Source organism: Pan troglodytes, chromosome 13, assembly GCF_028858775.2.
Source record: "Pan troglodytes isolate AG18354 chromosome 13, NHGRI_mPanTro3-v2.0_pri, whole genome shotgun sequence".
NCBI lineage: Eukaryota > Metazoa > Chordata > Mammalia > Primates > Hominidae > Pan > Pan troglodytes.
The window spans coordinates 37,667,770-37,687,794 of NC_072411.2; the positions used below are offsets into that span (position 1 = coordinate 37,667,770).

At 36.7% G+C, this 20,025-nt stretch overlaps 1 protein-coding gene across 32 annotated transcripts in view; it reads left to right on the forward strand.

Moving 5' to 3' along the window:
• The window catches only part of R3HDM1 (R3H domain containing 1), a 123,208-nt gene that overhangs the window by 34,180 nt on the left and 69,003 nt on the right, over nt 1-20,025 (forward strand). For 10 of the 32 annotated variants that reach the window (XR_010150067.1, XM_024354818.3, XM_054679787.2 and 7 more), the window contains 7 exons: nt 1,950-1,987; nt 2,071-2,121; nt 2,228-2,454; nt 4,869-5,123; nt 8,726-8,874; nt 13,292-13,393; nt 15,118-15,429. Coding sequence is in view for 30 of the 32 variants with exons in the window: in XM_024354818.3 (XP_024210586.2) it covers nt 1,950-1,987; nt 2,071-2,121; nt 2,228-2,454; nt 4,869-5,123; nt 8,726-8,874; nt 13,292-13,393; nt 15,118-15,429 (1,134 nt within the window). In the remaining 2 variants the exon portion in view is untranslated. The remainder of the gene's footprint in view (nt 1-1,949; nt 1,988-2,070; nt 2,122-2,227; nt 2,455-4,868; nt 5,124-8,725; nt 8,875-13,291; nt 13,394-15,117; nt 15,430-20,025) is intronic. The other 22 variants (XR_010150068.1, XM_024354821.3, XM_063791133.1 and 19 more) reach the window with 13 other exon arrangements.

Below are 20,025 nucleotides of genomic sequence, written 5' to 3' on the forward strand. Positions count from 1 at the left end.
TCTAAATGGCTAATTATTTTATGCATATATGCCAGAAGAGAATCAATTTGTTTTTTGTCAACATCTACTAAGCATCTGTCCTGTAATATGTGTTAATCAGCTACAGATAGAAATTTCCTCTGTGTTAAAAAAAAAAAAAGAAGATTAAATAACACTAAAATCCAGATTGTAAGTGAAGAACTTATTCATTCAACAAATTTTATTGAGCACCTGTAGTAAGTGCTATCCTAGGCACTGGAGAACATATTCATGGACAGTTAAAATAATTTATCCCCAAAACAACCCTATATGGTAGATACTATCATTGTTTTTATTTTACAGATAAGGAACCTGAGATTCCAGGAGGCTAAAATAGAGATCACACAGCTAGAAAATGGCAGAGTTGGGATTTCAACCCAGGTCTGCTGAACTCCAAGCCTATACTAAATGTCCTTCTCTCTAGTTTATAAGATAGATGAGGTATCTGCCCTTGATGAATAGCCAAGTAATGACAACAGGGTATGTGGTTTATATAGAGACATGAAGGTGTAATAGATGACACAGCAGATAAGCACCAAAACCAGAACTGGGGAAGGGATGGGAGAGTTAGCTTCCAAGAAGTAACCTTACAGGAGTGAAGAGTTCCAAGTAGAGAGTCAGTATGTACAGAGGCCCAGAGGTAAGGGAGAACTTGACACACATTAGGAATTAAAAGATTTAAGAGGAGGCCAGGCACAGTGACTCACACCTGTAATCCCACCACTATGGGAGCACTGAGGTGGGTGGATCACTTGAGCTCAGGAGTTCAAGACCAGCCTGAGCAACATGGCAAAACCCCATCTCTACAAAAAATTAGCCAGGCATGATGGTGCACGTCTGTAGTCCCAGCTACTCAGGAGGCTGAGACAGGAGGATCTCCTGAACTCAGGAAGTACAGGTTGCAGTGACCCAAGATGGCACTACTGCACTCCAGCCTGGGTGACAGAGTGACTCTGTCTCAAAAGATTCAGAGTAGCCAGATTCTAGCCTGAGTGTTATAGGAAGTGAGGAAAGTTTAGGTTGGAAAAATAATCAGAAATGAGATGACTTGGTCCTGAAGGTTTAAGATGATTGGACTTCTGGGGTTTTTGGTGGTGTTTTTTTGTTTCGTTTTTTACTTTTGGATTTTTTCTTTTTTGGTCAGCAGACTTTTTCTGTAAAGGTCAGATAATAGCTGTTTTAGGCATTGTGAGCCACATAGTCTTCATTGCAGATACTCACATCTGACTTTTTGCTACTCAAACGTGACAGCAGCCACAGACAATACATAAGTGAATGGTCATGGCTGTGTTCCAGTAAAACTTTGTTTGCAGAAACAGGTATCTCGCTATAGTTTGCTGACACTGGTGCTAAAACATCAGGGAGCCATTCAAGTGGGAAGAATTATGATCAAGTTGACATCTTAGAGAGATTGCTCCTGTTATATAAAATGGGCCAAAAATGGTAACTGGAAAACTAGTTACAAGACTGTTGTAATCATACAAACAAAAATGGTCATTCCTAACCCAGATTAACAGTGCTGAAGGACTTTAAGCACCATTAAGGCATAGCTACTTGTTCACTGCTCTAGCCACAGATAAAGCACAGGTGATCAAATATTTGTTAAGTGAATGAAGTGGAATATGTATCCTATATATACCTTGAATATATAATGAAAATGGGTTCACTTATTTGGAAGATAATATTTGAATTTCAAATTAATTTGAGCCACAAAATGAATAGCTTCAAGATATGTATATTATATATTTGTTAAAAGTAAGCATAGGATCTCCAAACCAGAAAAAAATTCCATTATTATTTATTTGTGTACCCTTATCACCATTTTTAACTTACATTATTACACATGATTTTTGTTGTCATCATTGGTTTACAGATGGCATTACGTTATATTTGACAAAAGCTCAACTTTTTGTATCTATTCTTTTTTCTAGTCCCTGTGTTCCCAAGAGAATTACATTATTGACAAAAGGTGAGGGAATTTTTAACATCTGTTTTGGTAATTGTCTGACTGATGCTAATAAAAATTAAAATGTCCTATTAAAATGCCAACAGACTCCAAGACGAGGATGCCAGTAGTACCCAGCAGAGGCGCCAGATATTTAGGTATTGGAAGCATGTTTTCAATACAGTATTGAAAAATTAAAGCATTTTTTTCTTTACTTTTTGTTCCCCTGCATTAGCTTTTCAAGGTTTTATTTCTAAATTACAGAGTTAATAAAGATGCTTCAGGGAGATCTACAAATAGCCATCAAAGCAGCACTGAGAATGAGTTGAAGTACTCAGAACCACGACCCTGGAGCAGCACAGATTCAGACAGCTCTCTTCGAAACCTGAAACCTGCTGTAACCAAAGCCAGCAGCTTCAGTGGAATCTCAGTCCTGACAAGAGGTGATAGTTCTGGAAGCAGCAAAAGCATAGGCAGGCTTTCAAAAACAGGTATAAATATCTACACAAAACTGTGCAGTCAAGTCATTAGTTTTCCTAATGTTGTCTTAGGTCCTTATTTATCAGATGGCTTCTAATTATCCTAAAATATAAAATCACTATCAATAGTACCTTGACCACCTCCGGAGCACTTAAGGGGTAATATGTTTCTTGACATGAGGATTCACTCTCTGTCCTGGACACAGATTTACAACCATCAATTACCATAAAAATTCTTCTCTATTGTGACATAAACTTAATTAGGTGGGTTCAATGAAACATTATCTCTTGATTGAATGCCCATAGGTAATTGGAAATTCTTTATTACTTATTCGTAGTTGGTAGAAGGCATGGTTTCTCACCTAGGATTATTTAACACTGATTGCATTTTCAGCTAATACTATCAATTATTGATTGCATTTTTTATGATAAAGTCCTTCATTTTCCATTAAAAAAATTAAATTGCTGAGGAGATTTTGAGGAATTTAAAAAACAAAAACAAGTAACTTACAAATGACTGAAAATTTCAATAATCTCCTCATTCTACTACCTGCTTCCTTGGAGTTCATTAGCTCATAACATTTCTTCTTTTCATTTCCTCTAACTGGCTTCAATACTAAAGAAGCTCATGTGTTTTTAGGATCCTTGAAGATCTTTATTTTTATCCCAAAATAAGCATGAAAGTCAAAAATGGGTGTTTCCCTGTCCGGGCGCAGTGGCTCATGCCTGTAATCCCAACACTTTGGGATGCCGAGGCAGGCAGATCACCTGAGGTCAGGAGTTCAAGACCACCCTGGCCAACATGGCAAAACCCCATCTCTACTAAAAATATTTAAAAATCAGCTGGGCGTAATAGCACGTGTCTGTAGTCCCAGCTGTTTGGGAGGCTGAGGCAGGAGAATCGCTTGAACCCAGGAGGCAGAGGCTGCAGTGAGCCGAGATCATACCACTGCACTCCAGCCTGGGCAACAAAGCGAGACTCCGTCTCAAAAAAAAAAAAAAAAAGGAAAAGAAATGACTGTTTCTCCCTAACCTATTTGGGTGAGCCTAAACATAAGGTATTGTACACGTAAGAACTGAAGGACATATTTGAACTGAAGGGCTGTAATCAGTGCTTTAAATTATTAAGGCTTATGAATTGCAGTTGTCATCTTTTTAATGTATAATGTGGTTGTACTGAAAATATCTTAGTATCTATGTTAGGATTTTGCTAAAAATAGGTAAATTTTATCAGTATAAGAAGTCTACTTGTGTACCAAATATGCATTATTTGGAAAATGGCCACTTGGTCATCATAACAGAAAAAGCTATTTATGTATCATGAGAAAATTATGTAGACACACTGCCAAATTAAAACATTTTAAGAATGTGTACTATATGTATTCTGTATTCTCTTCAGAGATGAAAAGAAATATTAATTGGCCCTTTTAATAGGCAAAAAATGATTTTTGTTTTTAATTCTTAGGGTAAATTGATACAGTTTTTATGAAGAGTTATTTTGGCATAACTTAAAATAGAAGCTGTCCTTCAGAAGGCAATCTGTATAGTGTATCATAGTTGTTTCATTCATTAAAGATTAATTATCCATCCCAGAGTCAATTCTCTTATTCAAAACCTAATTAACTATATACATAAGATGCAAATCATTTTCTTTCTTTGTCTCGGCCATGTTTTTTAGCCATTATGCTAAAAATCAGTGACATTTACAGTCCCTGTATAATAGAAAATGGAATAAATTGCAGGGATGAAGGCATTTAAAAATCAGTTATCAAATTAGTTCAGTAAGAAATAAATTTTAAGTTAACACCAGTATAAGTACTTGGAATATATTTCATGGTATCTCTGTCCCTTGATTAGATAAAATATTCAAAGTTGATTTTACATTTTGGGAAAATGCTATGCTAGTAAAATGAGAAATTAGATTCTGCAATTAAATTTGACAGTTATTTGTCTTAATACAGAATTTATCATTTATTTCTTACACTGAATCTTTCTGTGTTCTTATAGATAAGGGGTTTCTGGTATTAAAGATTTTGGGCATTTTGCTGTTCTAAATTCTTTTTCCTGGGGGAAAATTATCTATATATTCCTAGGTGTTAATCTAAAAGGTAAAATGTACATAACTTTGTCCTTTTGGGAATGTGGGTAATGTGCTTTTTGTGGCTGTCTGTGGCTGGTGTTGTTATAAATGTGCTTAAATTGCATGCTTTGGCAGTGATTTCTCTGACAACTTACGTAATCAGTTTGCTGTATTAAACTTGTTCGTTATGGGGAGGGTAAGCAAACGTGGACAGTAAATTAAAAAGAGCCAATGCTTTTATGTAGTAACTGCATGTTATGCAATGTAAATTTTATTGTTGTTTTAAAAACCTGTGTTTTTTATATGAGGTTTAAAAAATCCATATTTTTCATTACTCCTCTTCTAGGTTCTGAGTCTTCTGGTAGTGTAGGGTCATCTACAGGCTCTCTTTCTCACATCCAGCAGCCTCTTCCAGGTACAGCTCTCAGCCAGTCTTCTCATGGCGCACCTGTCGTCTATCCAACTGTCAGCACTCATAGTTCTCTTTCCTTTGATGGTGGCCTAAATGGGCAAGTCGCATCTCCTAGCACTAGCTTCTTTTTGCTTCCCTTGGAAGCGGCAGGCATACCACCTGGCAGTATTCTGATCAACCCACAAACAGGTTGGTATCCAGAAAAAGGTGTTTCAGGAATTATCTGAAAATTTAAGGATACTTATTAAATGTATTTTCTGAATATGTGTAGTCAGCTTTTTATTATTCATGAATAATTAGCGTTTTCCAAGAACTTTATAACAAAAACGCTTAATGCTAGGGAAGTTTCAAAGACATTTATATCAGAAAGCATTTTTTCCCCTTGTACATCTGTGATATCATCTATGCCAAATACTAGCCCAATTATAATTTTTAAAAAAATTTATTTCCTAGAAATGAGACAACTACCTACGAAAGAGCTTTGTTTGATATAACAATTTTTTTTAACCAACATTGATTTTTTTGGATGATACAACAATTTTATACTTGGGAAAATCGGATACATTTTATGAAAAAGGACTGAATAAGCAGCTTTTTTTCATTATATAATGGAGGGGGGAAAATAATTATCTTTCAGAATGTGTTGATTTTCTACTGAGGAAAAGGTAAAGGACATCTTATTGGTAGTAAAAAAAAAATTGGGGGGAGTCATGTATTAATATTGACAATACATATTCTTTGCAATTAGCTAATAGTAATTTACATTTTGGAGCATTTACTTTTACCATATGCTCTGTTAGGTGCTTTAAATATGTTATAACCTTGTTAGGTAGGTGAAATCCTCATTTACAGATAAAGAAACTGAACCTCAGAGAGGTGAAGAAACTGCAGTTATAGTACATTTCACTATGTAAATTGGTAAAAATGATTTATATAGAAAAAATGATCTTTTAAAAGATCACAAGAAGTCTTGATCTCTTCAAGATAGCATAGCCCAGTCATTTGGCAAGGTAATGAAAACTCTCCTTGATCTTTTGATAACTTTAAATCTCATAGATTTAGCTGATGTGGTCTCATCATAATGGCAGTAGTTTACAGGCAGATACGGGTGGGAGTATAAGGTCTCTAAGTGTTCCTGGCCCTTTCCTTTCATTTGTAGTAGAAAAATCATGGCTTGGGACTCATTACTTTCAGGTTTTATTCACATCTCTTTTTAAGACGAAGTATGCGAACATTTGTTTCTCTTATAAGTATTAAATTAGCATAAATAACTGATTTTTCAGAAATTCAATTTTTGCTTAGTAATTACCTTCTTATTCTTCAGGTTATTATGTTACTAACATTCCTGTTTTTATCCAGCAAGATGTAAGATGATTTAATATTTTACTTTTTCCTATTATTTTTCATTCAAAACATATTAATATGGTTTTGGTAACATGAAAGATTCATTTGCTTAGGAAGGGATAGAGTGAGAAACTGATTGGTCTGAAATTGAATTGTACTATTAATTTAAATGAATCAAAAAGTGATCTCTGGTTTTTGACAACAGTATTACAATACATTTAACTTTTTTAAGATGACCCTTAAATTACATTTGACCGCCTTCACCCGAATCTGCTCCACCAATTTTTTCTCCAAATTATTTAGCAGTCAACAAATACCCAGGACAACTTGTTTTTAGTTATCTATAACTGTCACACAAATTATCAGTATACTAATTGATTAAAATAATTTTACTTTAGAGTACTTTTTCTGCTTGATAGCTATAGACTAGTATAGTCTTCTCTCCCAAATATTATGTTTTTATGTCATAAGTTTCCTCAAAAAAAAAAAAATGGAAAGGGATTTACTATGGAAGAACAGATGTTTTTAAGACAATTTAAGAAACTGTTTTTCAGTCAAATTTTTCTGTTTCTGTGTATTTTTCTCACTCGTAATCATTGCACAGTTACTTTTTATGTAGTCCCTTCTTGTTTCTTTTTTTAACAATCCAATTTTAGTAAAGAAAAATACTAATCTTTTAATCTACTTATTGAAAAAATGTCTGGAAGACAGTATCTGAAATGTTAATGATATGATTATGGGGAATTCCACAATAGCAAAGACATGGAATCAACCTAAATGCCCATCAGTGATAGACTGGATAAAGAAAATGTGGTACATATACACCATTAAATACTATGAAGCCATAAAAAAGAATAAGATCATGTCCTTCACAGGAACACAGATGGAATTGGAGACCATTATCCTTAGCAAACTAACGCAGGAACAGAAAACCAAATATCACACGTTCTCACTTGTAAGTGGGAGCTAAATGCTGAGAACATGTGAACACATAAGAGGGAAACAATACACACTGGGGCTTATTGGAAGGTGGAGGGTGGGAGGAAGGAGAGGATCAGGAAAAATAACTAATGGGTGACAAAATAATTTGTATAATAAACCACCATAACACAAGTTTACCTGTATAACAAGCCTGCACATGTGCCCCTGAACTTAAAAGTGAAATCACACACACACAGAGACTATGGTGAATTTATTTTCTTTTTTGTCTCTATTTGTTATTTTCTTAAAACAAATGTTACTTTTTGTAATAAGAAAAAGTTGTTTAGAATGTACGTGTAGAGAAGCCAGGTGCAGTGGCTCACACCAGTAATCCCAGCACTTTAGGAGACCAAGGCGGGTGGATCACGTGAGGTCAGGAGTTCGAGACCAGCCTGGCCAACATGGTGAAACCCCATCTCTACTAAAAATATAAAAATTAGCCGGGCGTGGTGGCAGGTGCCTATAATCCCAGCCAGTCTGGAGGCTGAGGCAGGAGAATTGCTTGAACCCGGGGGAGGCTGAGGTTGCAGTCAGCTGAGATCGCACCACTGCACTCCAGCCTGGGCCGGGCAACAGAGTGAGACTGTCTCAAAAAAACAGAAAAGAGGTTGTAAAATAAGGACAGTACCGTCAAGTTTACAATTTGAAACATGAGCTATTAATTATTTTAGTTTTTCATCCAGTTCTAATTTTATTAGTGAAATATATGTAATGTGGCCTAAAAATTAGATATTTCCTACCTCCTAATAAAAACTAATGAATAACTTTCCAATATCCTGAAGTCAAGCATTTTCTCTTTGAACTGAAATATAGCCTTATAGGACCCCAATCCTGTAACTGAATTTCTTAGGCTAAATGTGTTTCGCAATTCAGAGTTTTTCAGGAAACACTACATATTATGAAATAAGGCTAGGATTACTTTGGGAGGTCGAGGCGGACGGATCACCTGAGGTCAGGAGTTCAAGACCAGCCTGGCCAACGTAGGGAAACCCCATCTCTGTGAAAAATACAAATATTAGCCATGTGTGGTGTCACATGCCTGTAATCCCAGCTACTCGGGAGGCTGAGGCAGGAGAATCATTTGAACCCAGGAGACAGAGGTTGCACTGAGGTGAGATTGTGCCACTGTACTCCAGCCTGGGCAACAGAGTGAGACTCCGTCTAAGAAAATAATAATAATAAATTAATTAATTAAATTAAGCTCACTAGCGGTCTGGGCCAGTACCCCATAATAAGAAATGCAGTAAAACATTTGAATATTTAAGTGAGGGAAATAAAGACTATTAATAGCCTCATGTCAGAGCAGGCATTTCCCAACCTAAGGAAATCTTTCTGTTTTCAAATATTAGGGGTTTTTTTTAATTGTGGTTAAAGGATTTTGGACATGCTTTGTAAATTGTTAGTAAAAGGACCTATTTTCCACCTGTATTCTAAGTTATTTTTTTCCCTCTTTTTGAATTTTTCAGGTCAGCCCTTCATAAACCCAGATGGGAGTCCAGTTGTGTATAATCCTCCTATGACTCAACAACCAGTTAGATCCCAAGTGCCTGGACCTCCACAGCCACCTCTGCCAGCCCCACCTCAACAACCAGCAGCTAATCACATTTTCTCACAGGTGCACATATCCATGATTACATAATGCTAAGTTGACTTGCCTTTACATATTTGGGACTAAATTCGCTAATTATAATTGAGATAGCCTAAGTATCTCTTAGAACTTTAATATTCTGCCACCAGTGATATTCCACTCACTACTCATAGGAAAAGAGATAACTTCAAAGGTTTTTTCCCCTGATAAATACTGAAAATATGTTGGAAAGAAGGGAATTGTTTTAATCATATGAGCCTGTCTGGTGAGTATTTTATCCCTATTTCACAACAGCAAGAAATGGACAACAGGAGAAATAAAAACAAAACTGTGATTGTTCATTGCCCCAATGAGCAAAGTGAGTTGTTTTAAGATTCCACAGATTAAGCAGTTAGAAGAAACTGAGATAGGCTGCTCAGGTTCTGCAAGGTACTCTTCATCCATTCTACCTACCCTATGAAAGACAAAGCAGTTCTGAGTTGGAATTCCCAAAAGTACTCTCAGTAACATTTTGAGTTTGTAAAAATGTTTAGAATTTACACATTCATTTTCACATTCAGTCTTTTTCCCCTACAGTTGTATTATCCATCTTTGGGGAACTTGACTATACCAGTATGAACTCTTATTTTTATTCTAACTTTTTTTTTTTTTTTTTTTTGAGATGGAGTCTTGCTCTGTCACCCAGGCTGGAGTGCAGTGAAGTGATCTTGGCTCACTGCAAGCTCCGCCTCCTGGGTTCACACCATTCTCCTGCCTCAGCCTCCCGAGTAGCTGGGACTACAGGCGGCCGCCACCACGCCCGGCAAATTTTTTGTATTTTTAGTAGAGACTGGGTTTCACCATGTTAGTCAGGATGGTCTCGATCTCCTGACCTCGTGATCCACCCACCTCGGCCTCCCAAAGTGCTGGGATTACAGGCATGAGCCACTGCACCCGGCCTATTCTAACTTGTAAAGATTGTTTAACATATCAAAGTTTCTGTAGTTAGTTATACCTCTTTTTCCCTGCAAGACTCAGTATTCCATTGGTGAAAACATGCAGAGTGATTTTGTATGAAAGAAGTATGATGGGCCTGGCGCGTTGGCTCACACCTGTAATCCCAGCACTTTAGGAGGCCGAGGCAGGCAGATCACCTGAGGTCAGGAGTTCGAGCCCAGCCTGGCCCAAATGGTGAAACCCCCGTCTCTACTAAAAATACAAAAATTAGTCGGGTGTGGTGGTATGCACCTATAGTCTCAGCTACTCAGGAGGCTGAGGCAGGAGAATCACTTGAACCCGGGAGGCTGCAGTGAGCCGAGATCAGGCCACTGCACTCCAGCCTGGGTAACAGAGTGAGACTCTGTCTCAAAAAAAAAAAAAAAATTAAATAAATAAGTGAGTATCCCTTTAAAAAAAAAAAAAAAGAAGAAGAAGAAGTATGATGATAAACTTGAACTGGAGAAATTTCATTAATTTTGCTCACAAATGATATTTGTATTGCAGGGTTGAAGAACATACAAGTTTAATTACATTATTTAATGGTGTGAAAGTCATAAAAAATAATTGTACTTCTGGCAATTAAGACTCCTAATACTGGGCAAGGCAGTTTTTTAAAAAGAAGAACTTACAAGTTATGGATATACTTCTAAGACCATAGAAATCAGTTAATGTATGTAGAAGAGATTGCCTAAAACTATTTCCACAGACTCCCATATTCCCTTCCCAATCCCATTTGGTTACATACAATGAGCTCGCATAAAACTTCTTCCCTGGCTGTCTCTGCCTTGGCTTCAGTCAGCTTGGTCCCAAAGAGTTTCCTCTTTATTATGCTGTCATGTAGTTGTCTTTGCAGTGCCATGTATTTTACCAGGAGCTTTAAAACACTAATTTTCATTTGGTTTCATTTTTATTTAAATTTCAGTGGAAATAATGTTAATCTGGCAACTTTTAAAAACTCTGGGATTTATCTGTGATTATATATTTCAGATTATTATCTCTTAGAACTTTGTCTGATTTAGTGATAAGAGACAGTTCTAAATGAAGATGTAGGCCACCTAGTTTAGAAACAGATGCTTTAATGAGCTATAATTGGAATTCTTGGGATATTCATCAAATTTCATAACTTATTTTTCTAGCATTGCTCCAAGTTCAGGTAATGCATCATCAGATCCAGAAACAGAGACTCAAAAGTGATTCTCAATGAATACCTTTTGCACAATCTGAAATAATTTATCAATGAGATTGCAAATAACCAAACAAAATAATGCTATGATTTCCAAAGCCTTCAGAAGGGCTACTTTTCTTAGACCTAACGTAAAACCAATTACTTTAGGTGGATGTTGTTTTGCAGCCAGTTGCAATTCAAGTAGGAAAAGGATGTGCTAAGGCTCTTTCTTCCCTAATTGGTGTCAGAATTTCACTTTCATCAATCAATCTTCTAGCCCACAGTTTTTTTCATTACTCTCTGAAATTCGGGAAGACATTAATTCATACCCTTGGTGCTCATAGTACTTTCCTTAATCCCCCAGCTGACTAAAACTTTTGTTTCATCTGACACATAGGAGATCAAGTCATCTGAAAGTTATGTCTTAATGGTTATCTGACTTAATAACACATCAAGTAGCTTGTTCTTGAGAGTTCTAAAGCTATGGCACCTCATGTAGTATAATATGTACTATCATCTGTTAGGAAGCTCACTTATTTCTAGCCATGAGTTTTGTGAGGAACCAGAGGCTACTTCATAGATCTTTCAGCTTTTACTGAAAGATTTTTTTAATGCTTTAATTATAGATTTTTTTGCTTTCTTTTAAGCTTATCTAAGCTTTTGTTTTTTAGAAACCGTTGTGTTGATTTTGTGGTAAAAGTGCAACTCAAATCATTATTATCTATCTATGATGTCATAGACAAACAATGTCTATCTTAGTTGACATAGAAGTTCTCTATTTAAATTATTGCCTGAACAATCTGAATTCCATTAGTTTATCTAACATTTTTAAAGTATTGTCTCTGAAGACAATATGCAGAGATATTGTTCAGAAGGAGATGCATGAATATACATTTTAACTAAGAGTTTTCATCAAGTAAGATTCCCTGGGTTCCTCATCTACTTGCTTATGTGGCTGTCTACAAGTCACTTAATTTACCTTAGTCTAACTGCCTTCTGTAAAGTGGGTTGCTATAGTCTTTAAGCCAATATGTATATTACCGTTTTTGTAATAAACAGTATAAATATGAGAAAATTAAACAGATGCAATTTTAGTTTGTGGATGACCAGCTGTATTCCCAAGATTGAAAAGTGATTACAACTTTAAAAAAAAAAAAAAAAAAAAAAAACCTGTGTTTGAGTGCCCCTGGGAAACATAAAACCCTTTTTTTCCTGAAACTCAGGAGTATTTCATTAATGGCCAGAGATTTTAAGTAACTAGTTTCTCAGCTCCTAACATGTACTATCTTAATAGAAATGTGTTTAATTACAAAGAAAGTGTTTATCTTCCTTATATAAAAGAGGTGTTTGTGTGTGTGTGCATGTGTCTGTATGTATATATGTGTTTGTTGTTCCTTAGGCTATTATTCTTAATAGTTCCCACCATATATATATATTTGGGGTTTTTTTTGTTTGTTTGTTTTGTTTTGTTTTGTTTTGTTTTTAGACGGAGTCTCCCTCTGGCGCCCAGGCTGGAGTGCAGTGGCGCGACCTCGGCTCACTGCAAGCTCCGCCTCTTGGATTCACGCCATTCTCCTGTCTCAGCCTCCCGAGTAGCTGGGCTACAGGCGCCCGCCACCGTGCCCGGCTAATTTTTTGTATTTTTTAGTAGAGACGGGGTTTCACCATGTTAGCCAGGATGGTCTCAATCTCCTGACCTCGTGATCCGCCCGCCTCGGCCTCCCGAAGTGCTGGGATATATTTTTTTACCCAGAGCATTTTTCTTATAAAATTGCTAAAAGTTAGGGGCTTTGGTCCCAAAAGACTGCTTAATTTCACCTTATCAGTAGGGTAATTGGAATAGTTATTGTGTAAGTTATTACTGTCTGATAGTAAGAATGAAGTTTTTCTTTTATAATTTAGTGTTATACTGCAAAATAGGGCAACCCTTTCATAAAACCAGGAAATAATGAGAAGTAGTTTTGCTTTTACTGACTTAACCCGGGGGTCTTGGTTAAATAATAGGATTCAAAATGCCTAAATCACCTGTTCCCATTAATCTATAATAAAGAAATATTTTATTGCAAAAAATTATTCTCCTAATTATGTAATAAATTCAGGCGTACATGTTTTTGAAAGTTTTACTGTATTAGAGTTGCTTCACTTTGTATTGTTTTTGTTGTTTCCTATGTTGTTATATTTTAAATGACTTTATAAATGTAGTTAAAGCTATTGCCAAAAAAGTGTAAATTTCCGTTTTATGCAATTCTTCTAACGTTTTATTCTGACATTAACATTGTTTGCCAACCTGTTATTCTTTAGCCTGTTCGTCCTCTGCAGTCCTCTTCACAGCCTGTTCAGTACTCTACAGCCCCTTACCCATCCCCGCTCCTGCCAGTGTCACCCACCCAGCAATACTCCGTGGTACTATATCTCTATTCACCTCCTGTGTTGTTTCTGTGGGTGGATGTGTGAAGAATGCTCAAGAGTGTTATTAATGTAATATGATCTTTTGTGATTTTTTTGGGTCAGGTTTACATATGTATCTAAACAAAGTATTCTAATTCATACTAGAAATAATTTATTCCATAAAATATTGGTTATAGTGGCTTATTATGGTGATTGTTTAACCTTTTCCTGCTTTTTCATAACGAAAGAATTTTCAGGTTGATTATTCTAGTCCTAAGATGTTTTAGCAACTTTCTCATTGAGGCCACTGTAGGATCTGTGCTGCCCTGGGATGGCAGCTTTCATCTGGGTTTAGGCATTCTATTTTCTCCCCAACACTGTAGCTCCAGTAGACCCACTACCAGTTCTTAGGGTGAGTTGTAGCTTACAGCTACAGAGGACTTCTAAGTATATTTTCTAAGAAGATTTCTGGATATTTAATCTGTGACTGTAAAGTAATGATACTTTCTTCTATCCAAAGTATGCCCCAATTTTTATTGGAATAAGAAAATGACTTTTTTCCAAGGTGACTCTGAGAGTGGTATACAATTATGGTACTTCTGTTAACAATATTTGATCATATAACATTGAAATTATAGTTCATAGGTACATTTTTTTTCCTTTTGACACCATTCACTGAATTAGGCTAATAGTGTTAAAGTGTCAGAGTGACAGTTGGGGAAGAGAAAAACCATATATTTTCAATCATTAAATCAGGCATCTCCTTTCAGTCCTTTATCTTCTCCATAGCCTTAATTTACTTTGGAAAATCCAGCAGATCTAGAAACTGCAGACATGTCAACTTTGATATGATGACTCAATTGCCACAATTTTGTAAGTCATTTTTTTCAGTGTTGACCTTTTAACAAAATGTGGTATATTTTATTGCCAGTCTGTGGTTTCTTGGGAACAGGGAGCATTTTAACCCTATATAATCATTTCAGTGATATTTTTCTGGAACAATAAGAGCTGGTCCTTATCCTGCTGAATTAGAGAAATGTTTGTCAGATAGCACATAAATCATAACCCTTGTCTTGGTAGGGCACCATTTAGTAAAAGCATAGGAAACTGTCATTTGAATTACATTTGTCAAATTATCTGACTTCCAGAACAGACTGAAAAACACAAGGGAAGAATGGAATGTATGGCCAAATTATTTTTGAAAGATTAGAGAAAGGACTGTAGTGGATTTTATATATTTAATTTCTGCAAATAATTTTCGTGGTTAGGGATACAAAAATGCATAGAATTTGCATTTTGCCTTCTAGGAAGAGGGGAGATAGTTTAAAGCAAATACTAATTAGTACCTTGCTCATTGCTTGGTCTTTGAAGTCCTTTCAGAAAATATTAATTGTATAATATGAACTTGGCCAATTTCACTTCTACATTCTAATGTTGCTTTCATCTTCATTTAAATAAATGTCTTCATTTTTTAATGTGAAATGTTGTACCCTACTCTTTTCTGCATGCTGTACATCCCCACTAGATATATTTTTTAAATAATTTATAATTTATAATATTCAACAATAGAGTTGTCATTTTTTTGAAGCTTTACCCTATTACATAATTGCTGTTGTTGATATATATAATTTCCATAATGTGTAGTATTGCATCTTATTTAAAAATAGGAAGTATTTTTCTTTGATAAGTTTGGCCTATGTGTAGAAGGCTTACTAATTTTTGACTTCTTCCTTTTTTAGCAGGATAACCTAGGGTCTCAGTTTAGCCACATGAGTCTTGCTCGCCAGCCATCTGCTGATGGTTCTGACCCTCATGCCGCCATGTTCCAGTCCACTGTGGTTCTTCAGTCTCCACAGCAGTCTGGTTATATCATGACAGCAGCCCCTCCACCACATCCTCCTCCACCGCCACCACCACCACCACCACCTCCTCCTCCTCCTCCCCTACCACCTGGGCAGCCAGTCCCTACTGCTGGATATCCTGCCTCTGGTCATCCTGTCAGCCAGCCTGTGCTCCAGCAGCAGGGATATATTCAGCAGCCATCACCACAGGTATATTGCTTTTTAACCTTTTCTTTCTTGTGGAAACCTCTCACTTAAGATCAGTTTTAACTTCAAAGAACTTACTTTTAAATTCTCATGAAGAGAATTTGTGAGAGTATATAAACAAAGCATATACTCATCTTTCCGCCTCTGGAGATTTTCACGCACATGCTAAGCAACCATATGACAGGTAAATGCTCCAGTTGGTTAGTAAAGTATGTGAGCTTTGAGGGGTTTTTTTTCTGAGAGGTATGGGTTTCTAAAAAACTAACCTAGGCCGGGCGCGGTGGCTCACACCTGTAATCCTAGCACTTTGGGAGGCCGAGACGGGCGGATCACGAGGTCAGGAGATCGAGACCATCTTGGCTAACACGGTGAAACCCCGTTTCTACTAAAAATACAAAAAATTAGCCGGGCGTGTTGGCGGGCGCCTGTAGTCCCAGCTACTTGGGAGGCTGAGGCAGGAGAATGGCGTGAACCCGGGAGGCGGAGCTTGCAGTGAGCCGAGATCGCGCCACTGCACTCCAACCTGGGAGACAGAGCAAGACTCCGTCTCAAAAAAAAAAAAAAAAAAAAAAAAAAAACTAACCTAAGGGAAACACAATAAAGTGTAAATCCACTGTAAAAATAAAATGGTAAGACTGGGCACAGTGGCTCACGCCTGTAATCCCAGCACTTTGTGAGGCTGAGGCTGACTCACAAGGCTGGGCTTGAGCCTAGGAGTTGGAGACCAGCCTGGGCAATGTAGCGAAACTTTTGAATATTTAACTAACTTTTAATTTCTGAAACAGACCCCACTTGGTTATGATGTAGTATCCTTCTTATATATTGTGGGATTCAGTTTGCTAATATTTGTTAAAGATTTTTGCATCTATGTTCATGAAGGACATTGGTCTGCAGTTTGCTTGTAATATTTTTGGTTGTACTATCCGCATGGTAGTAGCCTTAAAATGAGTTGGGCATTGTTCCCTCCTCCTTTATTTTCTGATGGTGTTTATGTAGGATTGATGTTATTTCTTCTCACATGTTTGCCAGAATTCACCAATGAATTCATCTAAAGCTGTAGATTTTTTGCAGGGAAGGTTTTTAAATTACAAATTTAATTTCTTAGTAGATATAAAACGATTCCAGTTCTCTTTTTCTCTTTGGACTAAATTTCATACTTTGTTTCCGTTTCATGTTTCAAATTTGTTGTCATAAAATTGTTCTTAATATCCCCTTATGCTTTTAATGTTTTTAGGATCTTAGTGGTATCCCCTTTTTATTTCTTGGTATTGGTAATTTTACTCTCTCTTTTTTGTTTTTTATTAATTTAGCCAGTTGATTTATCAAGTCTTTTGATGTTCTTAAAAAAAAAAAAAAAAAAAACACAGGCCAAACATGGTGGCTTACACTTGCATTCCCAGCCCTTTGGGAGGCTGAGTGAGGCAGGCGAATCACTTGAGGTCAGGAGTTCGTGACCAGCCTGGCCAACATGATGAAACCCCTTCTCTACTGAAAATACAAAAATTAGCTGGGCGTGGTGGTGCACGCCTGTAATCCCAACTACTGGAGAGGCTGAGGCAGGAGAATCACTTGAACCTGGCACATGCAGCTTGCAGTGAGCTGAGATTGAGCCACTGCACTCCAGTCTGCAACAGAGCAAGACTCCATCTCAAAAAAGAACAAAGGTTTCATTAATTTTTATGATTTTATTTTCAGTGATTTTAGATTTTTCTTCTAATAGAAGTTTTTAATGCTATAAATTTCTTTTTTTCTTTTTTTTTAATGCTGCAAATTTCTAAGCACCATTTTGGTGCTATCCACAAATTTGGATATGTAGTATGTTAGTTATTATTTAGTTTAAAATGTTTTCTCTTGAGAGGATTTTTTATGACCCATGACTTACTTAGAAGTATGTTATTTAATTTCCAAATACTTAGGGGCTTTCTAAATACCTTTGTTATTGATTTCTGTTTTAATTACATGTGGTCAGAGAGCTTACTCTTTTAAGATTTCAGTGTTTTGGGCCGGACACAGTGGCTTATGCCTGTAATCCCAGCACTTTGGGAGGCCAAGGTGGGCATATCACTTGAGGTCAGGAGTTTGAGACCAGCTTTGCCAACATGGTGAAACCCCATCTCTAATAAAAATACAAAAATTAGCTGGGTGTAGTGGTGCGCACATGTAATCCTAGCTACTCGGTAGCGTGAGGCAGGAGAATTATTTGAACCCAGTAGGCGGAGGTTGCAGTGAGCCGAGAATTTGTGTTCTAATATTTTAGTGTTGTGTGGTTTTTTGTTCAGGGTTCTTTTGTGGGGCAGGGCATTTTGATTTTTTTATTGAAATTCACATAATATAAAATTAATCATTTAACCATTTTTATGTGAACATTTTAGTTGCATTTAGTACATATTCACAGTGTTGTACAACCACCACTTCTGTTTGGTTCCAAAACATTTTCATCACTCTAAAAGGAAACCCCATATCTGTTAGGCAGTTGCTACTTGTTCCTCCATTTCCCAGCCCCTGGCAACCACCAATCTGCTTCTGTCTCCTATGGTTTTACCTATTCTGAATACTTCATATTAATGGAATCAGGCAACATGTTACCTTTTGTGTCTGACTTCATTCATTTAACATAATATTTTCAAAGTTCATCCACATCATAGCATAGGCACACACACACACACAAACACACACACAGTGGCACACTATTCATACTTAAAATGTATTCACACTTAAAAATCTGTTCACACTATTCATTCTTTCCCTTTTTATCCATTAATTGAAATTTGGAATGTTTTCTTTCGTTGTTGTTGTTGTTGTTGTTGTTGTTGTTGAGACAGAGTCTCTTTTTGTTGCCCAGGCTGGAATGCAGTGGTGCAATCTCAGCTCACTGCAACCTCCGCCTGCCACGTTCAAGCGATTCTCCTGCCTCAGCCCCCCGAGTAGCTGGGATTACAGGCTTGAGCCACCATGCCCAACTAATTTTTGTATTTTTAGTAGAGACGGGGTTTCACCATGTTGGCCAGGCTGGTCTCAAACTCCTGACCGCAAGTGATCCTCCCGCCTCGGCCTCCCAAAGTGCTGGGATTACAGGCATGAGCCACCGCACCTGGCCAAAATTTGGAATGTTTTCATCTTTTGTTTCTGTAAATAGTGCTGTTTTGAATATGTAGGTACATGTATTTTTTTAATATCTGTTTTCAGTTTTTTGGAGTATGTGTGTATATAAAGTGTGTGTGTGTGTGTGTGTGTGTGTGTATTTGTCTTTTTGTTATTGAGCTTAGAGTTCTTTATGTATTCTGGATACTAGACCCTTGTCAGATAAGTGATATGCAATTATTTTCACTCATTCTGTAAAATTGTCTTTTTAGTTTCTTAATAATGTTCTTTGATGGACAAAAGTTTTTTAATTTTGGTAAAGTTCACTTTATACGTTTTTTCTTTTATTGCTTGTGCTTTTGGTGTCATATCTAAGAATTGGTTATCCTGTCTTTTAAGTGCTTTATGTTTTTAGCTCCTAGGTCATTTATCCATTTTGAGTTAATTTTTGAATATGGCGTGAGGCAAGAGTTCATCTTCATTCTTTTTCAAGTATATATCTAGTAATTCTAGCATTATTTGTTGAAGATACTTTTCTTTCCCCATTAAATAACCTTGGAATCCTTGTCGAATATCCTTTGACCATAAATGTAAGGGTTTTTTCCTGGGCTCTCACCTTACCCCATTATGTATTTCTATCCTTTTGCCAGTACTACATTGTTTTGATTGCTGTGGCTTTGTAGTCACTTTTAAAAATGGGAAGAGTGAGTACTCCTACTCTGTTCTTTTTCTTTTTCTTTTTTTTTTTGTTTTTTTTGTTGTTGTTGTTGTTGTTGTTTTTGAGATGGAGTCTTGCTCTGTCGCCCAGGCTGGAGTGCAGTGGCGCAATCTCGGCTCACTGCAAGCTCCGCCTCCCAGGTTCACGCCATTCTCCTGCCTCAGCCTCCCGAGTAGCTGGGACTACAGGTGCCCGCCACCACGCCCGGCTAATTTTTTGTATTTTTAGTAGAGACGGGGTTTCACGGTAGTCTCGATCTCCTGACCTCGTGATCCGCCCGCCTCAGCCTCCCAAAGTGCTGGGATTACAGATGTGAGCCACCGCACCCGGCCTACTCTGTTCTTTTTCAAAATTGTTTTTAGTATTTAGGCTCCTTGCAATTCCATATGATTTGAGAATGGGCTTTTCTGTTTCTGCAAAAAAAGACCTTTGGAGTGTTGATAGGTATTGCGTGGAATATGTAGGTCTCTTTGATATTATTGCCATGTTAACAATACTAAGTTTTCCAGTCTTAAATGAGCATGGGATGTTTTTTCGTTTACTCTGGTCATCATTGATTTCATATTCTATTGTTTTGGGATTTGTCCATCTCCCTTTTAAGTTCTATCAGTTTTTTATAGTATTTGAAGCTATATTAAACAATTTATATTTATCATGTCTTCCTGATATATTGACTCATACATACATTTTTCTCTGTCTCTAATAGTATTTCTTGAAACCTATTTTATCTGACATTATAGTGTCTTTCTTTTGAGTAACATTTAAATGGTAGATCTTTTTCTATCTTACTTGCAACCCCT